Source organism: Lichenostomus cassidix, chromosome 13 (assembly GCF_008360975.1).
Source record: "Lichenostomus cassidix isolate B80296 chromosome 13, HeHo_3.0, whole genome shotgun sequence".
NCBI lineage: Eukaryota > Metazoa > Chordata > Aves > Passeriformes > Meliphagidae > Lichenostomus > Lichenostomus cassidix.
The window spans coordinates 8,377,317-8,390,155 of record NC_139494.1 but is presented as its reverse complement, the minus strand read 5'-3'; the positions used below and the strand labels follow the sequence as shown (position 1 = coordinate 8,390,155).

Sequence of the window (12,839 nt, the reverse complement as noted above, 5' to 3'; positions counted from 1 at the left end):
CACAGGCTCTCCCCAGGGTTACAAGGAGGGCTGTACACTACTGCCAGCAGCCAGATTTCAGTAGATACAGGTGCTTGCTTAAAATAAACCCTCCCCTAGTTTCAGTCTGATGTAGTTTCATTTGTGCATCACTCTTAACTGCTGTTACACAGCTGCACATGTCACCTCCAAACTGAGGCAATTCCTGTAAATCACAGTTTATATATAACCAGCTTGTCAAGTCTGTAAAATCTTTAGGGAAACTACTGAATGTAAGTTTTGAAAAACAACTACTTTCATTATGGATAAATTGGAGTTGACATGCTGCATTACATTGTTAGTTTAAAAAAAATATGTAATTTTAATCTAAAAAACACAGATTTTAACCAAAGGGCAGTATTTTCAGTAACTATTTTTGTACTTTGTGCACAGCCTATTCAAGTTATTACTCGCTTGAAACTGCAGACGCTCATTAATTGGATTGGGAAACGCCAGCAGTCTATGACAATTCCTAGGAAGACTTTTAATGCACAGCACACTTTGAGGATTGGTGTTTTACTAATGACCACCATAACCAGCAGCAGACTTTCAAGGAGCCCTTGAAAGTAGCACTGCTGACAAAACGAGCAGACAAAATCAATATGTAAAATAAAATATGAGCGAACATGCATTTGGCAATTTTCCCCTTGCTTACAAAAGCAGAGGGAAGTGCCTGAGGACAGCTCGGCAGACCAGGGTGAGTTCAAGATGCCGAGCACAGGTTCCCATGCTGGATGCCAGTGGGACCCTGCCAGAGGTTGTTTCCAGCTCCACCAGTGAAGTAGTACAATCACACAATCACAGAAGCCTTAAGGCTGGAAAAGGCCTCCAAGATCAGAAAGTTCAACAATCAATCCAGCACCACCAGCATGTTCAGCCATAAACCATGTCCTCAGCGCCACATCCACACATTTTCTGAACACTTCCAGAGATGGTGATTCCATCACTGCCCTGGGCAACCTGTTCAAATGCTTTACAACCCTTTCTATGAAGAAATTTTTTCTAATATCCAACCTAAACATTCCCTGGCTCAACCTGACACTGTTTCCTCTCATCCCATCACTTGTTACCTGGGAAAACAGATCAATCTTACTGTGGTTCCAACCTGCTCTCAGGGAGTTGTAGAGAATGACAAGGTTCCTCCTGAGCCTCCTTTTTTCCAGCCTGAGCTCCCCCAGCTTCCTCAGCCACTCCTCATCAGACTCATGCTCCAGCCTGTTCCCCAGCAGTCTGCCCTGGGAAGCAGACACCTCTATACCATTCATTAACAGAGCTGCTCAACCACTACCTAATTCACAGCCTCTTCTCCCACCCCCAAACCCCAGCCTGACAGTAACTTTCCTTTCCAGAAAGCCGAGGGCTCCATCCCCGTACATCTCCTCTGCCCACCAGACAGTGCCGGATGCTGCATCCACACCCCCGCGCCCTTTGTGTGCAGCCCACGACAAACCAAACCCACAGGGGCCCACACAGGAAGTGAACAGATGCTGCAGACGCGGCTTCTTTTGATCACAGGAGCAAGAAACACGTATAAAATTGCAGGAGTTCAGCAGAGCTGCAAACAGGGGCAGCACATGTGGGTTTTCCCAGGGTCCTCTCCCACACAGGGTGCCTGGCTAAGGGAGGCTCTGGCACATGCTCTAGAACCTGAGCACCTGAGAGCTGAGATCCCACCCAGGCCACGCAATACTAAAGATGGAGACGGCAGAAAATCCTCACTTTGTTAAAAAACAATGTCAGCAAAAAGGAACCTGCGTTATCTCTTTGCTTCACAAAACACCCAGAGAGATAACAACGACAATTTCTGTATCGTCTATGTGCGCTGCAAGACTTGTGGTGTTCAGCAAGACCTGAATTTTCTTTTGACTCATAGAATCCCAGAATGATTTGGGTTGAAAAGGACCTTAGAAAATATCCAGTCCCAAGCCTCTGCCATGGGCAGGAACACGTTCCACCAGACCCGGTTGCTCCAAGCCCCATCCAACCTGGTCTTGAACACTTCCAGGAAAGGGGTAGCCACAGCTTCTCTGGGCAACCTGTGCCAGGGCCTCACCACCCTTATAGTAAAGAATTTTTTCCTAATACCAATCTAAACCTACTCTTTCTGTCAGCTTGAAGCCATCTCCCCTTGCCCTCTCACTCCATGCCTTGTCGAAAGTCCCCCTCCAGCTCTCCTGGAGCCCCTTTAGGCACTGGAAGGTGCTCTAATGTCTCCCCAGAGCCTTCTCTTCTCCAGGCTGAACAGTGCCAACTCGCTCAGCCTGTCTTTACTTAATTAAGTTAAAATTCCATCAAGTAGTTTTTCAAAGAGTACAAAAAGAGGAAGTATGGACATAAACACAGTATAAAAGCAACGAGCTGCATAGAGAACCATCCTCCAGCTCAAGAACTAGTGATTTCAGCCACTCACAGATCAACCACAGTCTCTTCAAAATTAACTGATATTCCAAATAAACAGAAGCCAGCGATGCTGTGTCCAGGTATAACAAAAGGCAGCTGGACACATACTATAAGTCAGTCTTACTTGGTTTAGATCAATAAAAGGTACCATTTCAGCAAATTTACCTGGTAGCTAAAAATAGATTATAAAATACCCACAGTGTTTAATAGCGTTTAAAAAGGAAAGGATTAGTGATGCTAAAGCACCTAATGGGTTTGATCCAGTATATTGAAATGTGACTTAATTCCCTCCAATTGTGAGATCCCCCATGCCACCTCCAGCCTCTGACCGGATTACGTTAAGTAATGATCAAAGAACAAGAAACTTGCCACTCAAGCAGTCTGCAGTGACAGACTTCTCTGAAGATAAATGCTTCTACAAGGCTTCAGGACAAATCTTACATGATGCAAATATTAAGATACAGTCCGTAAAATGCAATATTATAATAAATCTTTTAAACCTCATCATCCTCTTACAGTAGTTTAAAAAATTGCGTCTCTGAGGAAGGGGATTACTACTAAAGTTTGGTACCAATTTCTTTATTCTGCTCTACAATGAACAGGTGAAAAAATTCAGTATGTTGTCACAACTCCACAGAAATAGGCATTACATCATACATGCACTATTTTTAGAGATAGAAATACTCTTCATTAAAAAAAAAAACCACAGAGAGAGACTTGACAAGAATGTATGTGAGCAACAAATGCACAGAATCATAAGAATGATTTGGGTTGAAAGGGATTTTAAAGCTCATCTTGTTCCAAGCCCCCAAGGCAGGGACACCTTCCACTAGACCAGGTTGCTCCAACCCCATCCATCCCAGCCTTGAACACTTCCAGGGATGGGGAGTCCACAACCTCAGATTACTGACCACAAACATGAATTACAAAAAGCTTACTGAAATAAAAAAATTATTTGAGTTTACAGGTTTGAGTCACATGGAAATTTTTACTGAACTGTAAAACCCTCTCTGGATTTGAATGCTGCAAGAAATGTAAGTGCAAAACTTACTATCACAGGTTTTATTATTTAACTGTGAAGATAAATAGTCAAACCATTTACTTTCCTATTATTTGATCCTAGATCAAAACAGCAATTTTATTTTTATAAAGCACCAGAACTAACAATTTTTTTTTAAAGCATTATCGTAAAAAAGTCACTTGCTGTTATTCTGGCTACAGCTTTGCAAGCTCCTTCTGCATGGGCACAGAAGTTTGGGATCTAGTTTAGCACAGATGATCACAATTACTCCTTCTTTTGTAATTAAAGAACATAGTTGTATTATTACTTTCTTCTTTTGTAATTGTAAAACATGGTTGCATTATTGATTGAGTTGAAAACTAGACTAAGAATAGAAATGACTCACTATTTATCTCCATTGTGACGCTGCCCTGCTGCAAGGACCCCAGCTCCTGGCTGGATGCTTATCACCACAAAGAAATGCAATCATGTTAACAAATCAGATCTGAAGCAAGAGCTGGCATAATTAACACCAACGGCACATTTCTTCCTAATCCATTCATTTTGAGCAAGAGCTTTTGCCAAATGTGTTCAGCCCCACTTTCTCCCCCCAGTCAGGACGTTACTGCGAGGGCGATGTGCAAGATGCAGAATTACTAAGTGACAAAAATGAAAAAGGCCAGGAATGCCCAGGGATGAAGAGATCTGATGTAATTACGGGCACGCTCAGAGCTGCCCCAGGCAGACTGACAGCCACACAGACTCAGGCTGCTACCCTGGCCATGGCCTTGGACGTGACCCACAGTGACAGAGCCACCTCCTCCAGCCCTTCAGGGGCAGCAGCACTATGGCATACCCAGAAAAAAGCATTTGGGAAGTGTTTTTCAAATCCACGTTTGTCTTTGGGGTCTGGCTGGCCTGCTGTGCTGCAGAAGGGAAGAATCCCCAGCACCAGCAGAACCTCAACACGGCTTGGGTGCACCCGGGTCATTGAGGAGAGCCCAGCCTGCTCCTGACCCACCAGAGCAGTGCTGGCATCCCCTGCTCAGGCACTGACACAGCAAAGTCACACCAATGGGCACTTCAGAGACAGAGACAATAACACAAACCTGCTCATTCTGAGGGAGAAGAAAGAACACTGCCAGCATGTGTACACTGTATTTACTTGGAAGGCGGGGGGAAATCCAACAACAAAAACCAACAACAAATAGTTAATTCTACAGACAACCAGCACTCTTGTGAAATAATACTGCTCTATGAACCACAAAAAAGTAGCAAAGGAATTTAAATGGTAACACCTTCACCGAGGAAACCAACCAGATGATCCATTTTTAACATTAGCTCATTCAAGGGAGAACAGGGAGGGAAGAAATTTAAGATACCCACAATAATTTGAATGTCAACTATCCTGAAGATATACAGTTAAATTAAGAACTCAAAGTCTTTTACTTAATTAAGAGATATAAGAGAAAAGAAGAGCTTCAAGGATAGTAGCAGTCATTTAAAATATTAAAGTATCTGCATATAAATCTCGGTTTCATGGCCAATCAGGTATTTCTAGAGAACAAGTTCAAGCACTAACAAGAAGGGTACTCCACGTGAGAAGTAGATGTAAGCTCATGTCACAACCCAAAAAGGTAATGTTTTACAAAACACAGATTAATCTTAATCATAAATATAATCACAGTATATTTAATGTGCAGAGATTTACATTCTAAGGAGTTAATGGAGATTGCATAGGTAATTCTCCTTAAAAGCAAACAAGAAATCTTCTGTTTAAGGAAATATTCCAACCTGGGTTAATGCAACACTGAATTTCAGTACCTAAGGGATCTGAGTTTTCTTTAGAAAGCAGAAAACTACTTGCATATGAGAGGTTAGGCATGTAAAAATTTAAATAGTGTCACACTAAGTATTCCAACACTGGCCATGGAGATGGACTGGAGTCCACGTGGAAGCTGGAAAGCTTCAAGCCCTCCCTGAGCACACAGAGCTCACAAAAGGTCCATCAGGCTGCATTCAGCATCTGTCACAGAGCACTAAGCAACAGGCTGGAGAGTGAAATACAACTCTGTGCTCATTCATTAGCATTATGCCTGAGAGGAAATCTGCTGGAGAGTATGTAAACACTTTTCCCACTCTGGCAGAAACCTTATTGCAACTTCCTGTCAAATGGAAGTTTGACTCAGCCTCCTCCTTATCCTGATCCCCTGCCTATAGCGGAGGGACAGAACTAGACGATCTTTCAAGTCCCTTCTGACTCAAACTATTCTATGATCCTGCTCTTCTCTCACAGGCTACATGAAGGGTTACACCATGAAACCTGATTTCCAAGATCACTAGGAACCAGTGTATGAGCAGGTTCATATGGGCATGGAACTAACCAAACCTCAGATAAATTTATTACCTTACTAGTTTTTAATGGGATGTGGAAAAATATAGGCACCAAATTTTACCTGTCACACAGGCAACTTGTTACTATGTTTTGATTCCTTAGTAATCTGTCAAGTTACAAATTACTTTTTGCTACCCTAAGTACTATGAGTATGACACTTTCCAATTAGGAGCTTACAGTCTACAAAGCAAGGATTGGTATTTCAATTCAGACTGCTGAAAACCCAACAGCTTGCAGATTTGGTAGCAGAGAGGTGGTTGTTTACTCCTTGCCACTTAGCACTCACTCATCCAGGAAAACACTTAGCAGTGTTACAGGACTCTTCTTATATATTCCTAATTAACAGACAAAAGTAGATTTAGGTATGTGCTGTTGATTTAAGAAGTCTCTATCATTTTCCATCAAACGCTGATTGAGATACATATATATACATATGTATTCACAAATCTGAGGAAGTCACCAGGTATGTAACAAGCAACTACAGGCACAGGTGCTCTGTATTGGTAACAACCAAATAAATCAACAAGAAGAAAGACAAATCAACATGAAGAAAAATCTCAATAAGGACATCATCTGTTGGCTAATCGCAGTCTTGTGAGTGTACCACACTGGCTCCTTGCAGCACTAACTGACAACTTCTGCAATAACTCAAGAAGCTGTGAAACTTGGTCCTTCTCAGACCAAAGATGCCAAGTCCCTTCTCACGCATCCCTCCAGGCAAGCTGCATAGGTAGCACCAGCATCAGCTGTTCCTGGGATTCTCCTCCTCTTAGCAGTGAAATCTGAGAATTATTATCTGTGTGCTTATTCACTGTCACTAAAACCAAAGAGACAGAGATAGATTCTGCCATACAGAGATTGGAATTTAATTCCTAACAAAGCCTTATGCACACCCGCCCAGAGCATGAGGGTCCAACAGCTCATTTCTTCAATAACTAATGTCTTACTAATGATAAAACCCAACACATGTGACAGTTCTCGAAATGAGATGGCAGAGAATGTTAAACTTCAAGCAGCATATTCCCTTCCTGTCACAGACATAGTAATGCTGTGCAGGGCCGAAAATCGCCACCTGCGACCCAACTGCTACCAGCATGCAGAAAAAACAGCAGTTTATATAAGTTATAAGCTCATATCTGACTGCACACATCAGATATTTTGAAGTGTATCAACTGAGAGCTTATCTCTTTTGGGGAGATGAAAAGGAAGATGGGGAAAAGAGGTAGAAATTGTTTTTTTCTCTTCTGAGCATGAACGCTATTCAAGGCTTGTATGTCAACCTTAGTACTGGTTTTAACCTTTGATTTTCAAAGCAGATCAAATTATCCAGAACAATTATTTTCAATTAAATAATTTGTCTAGATCACATATATCCTGTTACCAAGCAGGAAGTTTGAAAAATAATGGTAAAGAAAAACCTTCACATAAGCTTTGCAGCCATGAAAGCACAGAGGTACGTGCCTGCACACAGTGCAGAGTTTACAGTCTCTGCTGCCATTTAAGACAAGCAGATGAGTTGTTGTTACTCTTTTTGATGCCTGACTACCACTATACTATTTTTAAGCAAGTAAACCCAATCAAGTACAAGAGCACTAATGCTGTATTGATCTGCGTTTGTGATGAACTCAACTCTAAACCATAGTTCAAATTTTTAAAGGAAAAAGAAAGAAACCCACCAATTCCTGTATCTTACCAAAAAGCCTGCAGGTAAAACCAATAAAAAATGAAGAATGACCATTTCTCTGTCCAGTAAGCACATTAAGACTTATTTATAGCTCTCAGCTGAAGATCTCTAAACCAAAAAAACCCAACATCTCGTCAAAGTACTACCTCCACCTCCTGTGTTCCAATCCAAACCACTTCACTGCTCCCCAGCAAGAAAGAAATGTTCTCAAAAATGGCAAGCGTGCACCATTTCACTTCACCAGTTTTGTCAGCAAAAGAAAATTCCAGCCAGCCATGCAGACATCACAAAGGCAAGGAGATGGGCTGAGGGAGAGCAGACTCACCGACATGTAGCTGCTGGAATCCACATTGTCCGTGATGGTCTGACGCTCACCCCTCTGGTTGATCTTCCTGTACCTCCGTCGCGACTGCCGGAGTGGGACTTCTCTTTGCAAGATGTTTTCCTCATTGTCTTTGGAGTTCTCCACCTGAAACACATGTTCAGGCTCCTGGTTAAACATCCAGTTCTTCCATAGCACCGAGAGCCGATGGAGTCTTATGAAACTCATGGGGAAGGAACAAACATTAAGTTCAGGGCAGTTAAACTTTTCTGGAGAAAACGAGCGCGGTTGTTTCGGAGAACCACTGCTGCAGATCTCAGAAGTGCCTTATTACAATGAGCCGGAGACCACAGTTTCCTTCCAGGAAACAGTGTACTTAAAAAAAAAAAGAAAAAAGTAAAGAAGGCACACGTATCCACTAAACAATATCACTCATCAATAGAAAGCCTTCTGCACCCACACATGGCACAAAAGAATAACAGGCACTGCTCATTTCAAGTTTATCTTCAACACAGAAGTTACCATTTCTTTATGTGTTTACAATCTGGCAAAAATATTGAATTATATCCTTTTTTTAGCAGTGTAATTTTTAAAAGCATAATTTATTTCTAGTACCAGTCACAGCTAAACAACTTAAAATATTCCAGCTTTTCATAAATAGCGACTTCACCTATGTCATACTGCCTTCTAATCGCTGGCAGTGGATTATGCAGAAATGGCTGGAACTTGATTCATATCTTGATGTTAAATATTATTTGTGACTAAACATTAAAAATTAGGTAAATTTATCTTGTTAGTAAAAGCCAACATGAAACCTTTTATCTCAATAGCTACAATTCTTTTTCTCTATAAAAAGCAGTCTCATCCTTTCCCATTTCCTTTTGATGTTTTGGAAAAATATCTCGCAGCAGGAAGCAGGGCAGACACACATGCAAATAGGCTGCAGCAGGCAAGAAGCTTATCTACAATATATTTACTATACAGAAGTTTCTGCTGTCTTCAATGGCTTATTTTCAATTTTTTTTCTCCAAATTTCACTGGAAAATCCTATACACCAAGACTGTACTACTGGAACAGAAAAAGAACCTCTCTGTGTGGTCTTACACAGCTCTCACTTCACATACGCAAGTGAATTATCTCAAAACTCAAATCCAGAAGGTACAAAGAAATGAAACCCAGAAAGACCTAACAGACAGGAATAGCAAAGTAACCAAACTACACCATCATGAAAGCAAGATCACATCTACCTTCCACATCATTTTTTCCAAACAGCTAATCTACCTGAGGTCAAAGGAAGGTGCAAGCAGCTGCGCTGTCTTGTGGGTTTTTTTAATTCCACAGAGAAAAACATACATTAACAACATGGGTTAAAGATACAATAGTTAGAAAAAATAGAAAGGAGTGAAGCTTACACCACAATATTGTCCAAAAAAGAAATTAGAAAAGCTGAGTTCCCCCAGCAAGGGATAACCACACTTTTCACTAGAATTTTACTACCTCTCTTCAAAGGAACAGGACAACAACCAAAGATCTCTATTTGCAGCATTGCTGTAAGCATGATGGTATAAGGGTCTAAAGAATACAAGGCAAGCAGGCAGAAACATAAAAAGAAACAAAAAAATCCTCTTAAACAGGCCATCTAGTATCATCAAAAAATGCACTACGATGATCAATATAGAAGTCTTTCTTCACCTAGTAGAAATATGGATTTCTAGCTAGCAACAATGTTCCTCTCAAATTGCACAGAAGGCTTCCTGGAATAGGGAATTTTAGTTTTGTACAGTTACTCATTATATAACCAAAATTGTGCTGATTTAGTTTTTCATTTTTGTGTGTGAGCTCCTTCAATAAATACATTATTATCCTTTTTTTCCTCTGCATTCAGTCTTACAAGATCACAGAAACCAAAACACACAGTGAGCTTCTCCAACAGAACAGATTAACCTGCACCTGAGAAACTGCTGAGGTGGACAAGGACTCTTCCAATACAGACAACCCTTATTATCAAGAAGCCCTAAACTAAACAGGTATTTTTAAGACTAAATTAAAACAAACACTCAGTGAAAAAAGAAATTATTTTTCTTTCACAATTCTAACTGAAAACTAAGAAGTGAGCATAAATAAATTATTTGATAGCACTAAGTCAAAACAAGCAGTGGAAAATGAGACCACCTGCTTCCTTCAGTTAGTGAACTGCTGTTGACAAAAACAACATGAAAATCAGAAACCAGGAAAGACCTCCACACCACAGAGCTTCCAGCTTAGTACCACCAGCTCAAGTAGTATTTTAAGCCCAGCTGACCACTGGGTTGTCAATGGTTATGATTTACAAGAACTGGTTTTGATGTTCTGCGCACAAACAGGATAGGCATATCTGGGCACCTCACTCAGCCCTGCTTTCACCTGGTTACAACAACAAATTTTTGTTGGCAGAGAGGTGTGACCCTCCTGACACCCTGCAGTGGGATGAGGACTCCCCAGGAGGAATCCTGAGGATGCTGTGAGCAGGGTCCCAGTGTGGGAGCAGAGGGAGGACACATTCCCAGGGCCACCACAGAGCCAGTAGGACCAGGCTGCCATCAAGTCAGATGGAGACACTGCCCCACAGACTGCTTCTCATTATTTCATTTTCAATACAGTATAATAGAATGGTTAAGGTTGGAAAAGGCCTCTAGGATCATCACAGCCAACAATTCCCCCAAGCACTGCCAGGCCCACCACTAAACTGTGTCCCCAAGTACCACATCAACACATCCGTGGAGTCCCTCCAGGGATGGGGACTTCAGTCTGAGCCAGGGTTTGACCCTTCCCATGAGGAAAATCTCCCTAATGTCCAATCCAAACCTTCCCTGGCACAACTTGAGGCCATTTCCTCTTGTCCTATTCTTGTTTTCCAGGAGAAGAGATGGATCCCCATCTGGCCACAACCTCCTGTCAGGGAGCGGCAGAGAGCAGTGAGATTCCCTCCTGAGCCTCCTTTTCTCCAGGTTGAGCTCCCCCAGCTCCCCCTCATCAAACTCATGCTCTTGTGCCAAGAAGTCTGGAATAGCTTATTAACTGGCCATATCCTAATCAAAGGTGTTCTTTATTAACCTCAAACACTGGCGGCAGCAGGATGCTCCCACACCAACAGCTTCACCCTGTTCTGTCACACAGAAATCGAGGAGAACTGAGGACTGCCCTCAGTTTCACACTGCAGCCTAAGCCAGCAATGAAATATTTTCCACCTGCAAGTATCATGCTGCGCTTCTGAAATCATATGCTTAGATCTGAAGAACAAAATGAAAGCACCAAGGAACAACAGTCAGGACACTTCAATACACCCAGGTATGCTGCAATTCTGGGCCATTTTCTTAAGTGATAAATGGGGCTATTATTAATTCAATAGATTGCTCAGCCTCCAAAAATATGAGTTACAATGCCCATTCACATGCTATGTGTTGTCCTCATTAACTTAAGGTGACCACATTTTACGGCCTTTAAAATGGCTCTGTTCCCACCGGATTCCCACTACAAAACTGATTTACATTCTAAAATGACAGGAGAGAAGAAAAAAAATTTTTTTAAAAAATCAGTCACCAACAGGAAATTATAACGTTCTTTAACTCTATTAAAGTAGCAAACTAATTCTTTTGCTTGAAGATACATATTCATTATGTATTAAATCTCATTAGTATGTTGCAAATTAAAAACTAGAGAAAATAAAAGAATTAAGATAAATTAATAAGAGTTAATCAGGGAAATGAAACTCAAGTACACCTTGTGTCAGTGAAGATCGTTAGCAGGGTGCACGCCACCACACAGGTGCTTTTTTCTCACCCTATTTGAAGTATTACCTAGAAAATACAGTTAATAGTACCTTTAGCTACATTTACCTGTAAAATATGATCATAAATATAACGAGGAAAATATTCTGCACTTTTAATTCTCTGATTTTCCTACCGGAAAAACAGACTGAAGTTTCAGAGAAGGATGTAAGATACTTTCAAGTGTCTCTATACTCTCACTGGCATTTAATTGCAATTACAGACAATTCAGGAGATTTAAAATAGAGTGAACAGCTGTCTGGGCTGTCACTTTGTCTCCAGGAACACCCAGCAGTGTGTGAGGCTGCTGACACGGTCAATGCTGGCTTCCCCAGCTACTGTTATACTGTGTTCCTCTGAAAACATTCATTTCAGTTGTTGCTACTCAAGTTACACACACAACACCACTTTCTTCATAAAATATTTCAACAGGGCCAGTTTCTCCTGGAAGCACACACTGCACAGAAGCTCCTCTTTTATTTCCATCTTCATGAATTTTTATTTTCTTCTATTACAATGGTGATATGACCAAGGAAGAGTGTAGGTATTTCTTAAGATTTCCATACTGTACTTTGCCCATGAAATACTTTTTATGTAAACTTACACATGCACTTGCAGTGAGTCAAATCACCAGACTCCTTCCATTAGACCATGTTGGTCCAAGCCTCATCCAACCTGGCCTTGAACACTTCCAGGGAGGAGAAAGGCACAGCTTTGCTGGGCAACCTGTGCTAGGGCCTCACCTCCCTCACAGAGAAGAACTTCTCCCTAACACCTGATAATAGATATGATAGATATGATATGGATAAGTGAGTGTCTGTCATTCTCTGCTACAGGAGCATTGAGGTGCAAGGTTCAGCTCACCCCAGGCACAGCACTCAGGCTCACTGAGCACACCAGATCCTTGGCAGCAGCAATTAAAGAGTAAAAAATGCAAAGCAGAAAATGCAAACCAGAGGGCCTGGGGCATTCCCATGACATGGCTGCACACATTGTCACCCACATAGTCCTGTGGCATCCCTCAAGGCATAACTATGCCCCTAAAATTCCAGCTTTGAGAAGAAAATGGACAATTGGGAATAAAACAAATGAACTGATTTCCTCCAGAGCATGGAGAAAGGTTTCTTGCACTCTTAACCTCCTCTTCACGGTAGACTGTAGCTTAAAATATGTGCTGCAGCAAAGAGCATATTAGTGATGCTATCAGAGCCCAT

General features: G+C 41.5%; 1 protein-coding gene across 7 annotated transcripts in view; it reads right to left on the bottom strand.

The window, feature by feature from the left end:
• Window positions 1–12,839, bottom strand: part of RAPGEF6 (Rap guanine nucleotide exchange factor 6) — a 127,339-nt gene that overhangs the window by 69,619 nt on the left and 44,881 nt on the right. For 6 of the 7 annotated variants that reach the window (XM_085073526.1, XM_085073525.1, XM_085073522.1 and 3 more), the window contains exon 6: window positions 7,823–7,966. In XM_085073526.1, coding sequence (XP_084929652.1) covers window positions 7,823–7,966 — 144 coding nt within the window. Of the gene's footprint in view, window positions 1–7,822; window positions 7,967–12,839 lie in introns of those variants that run through there. The other variant, XM_085073528.1, reaches the window with a different exon arrangement.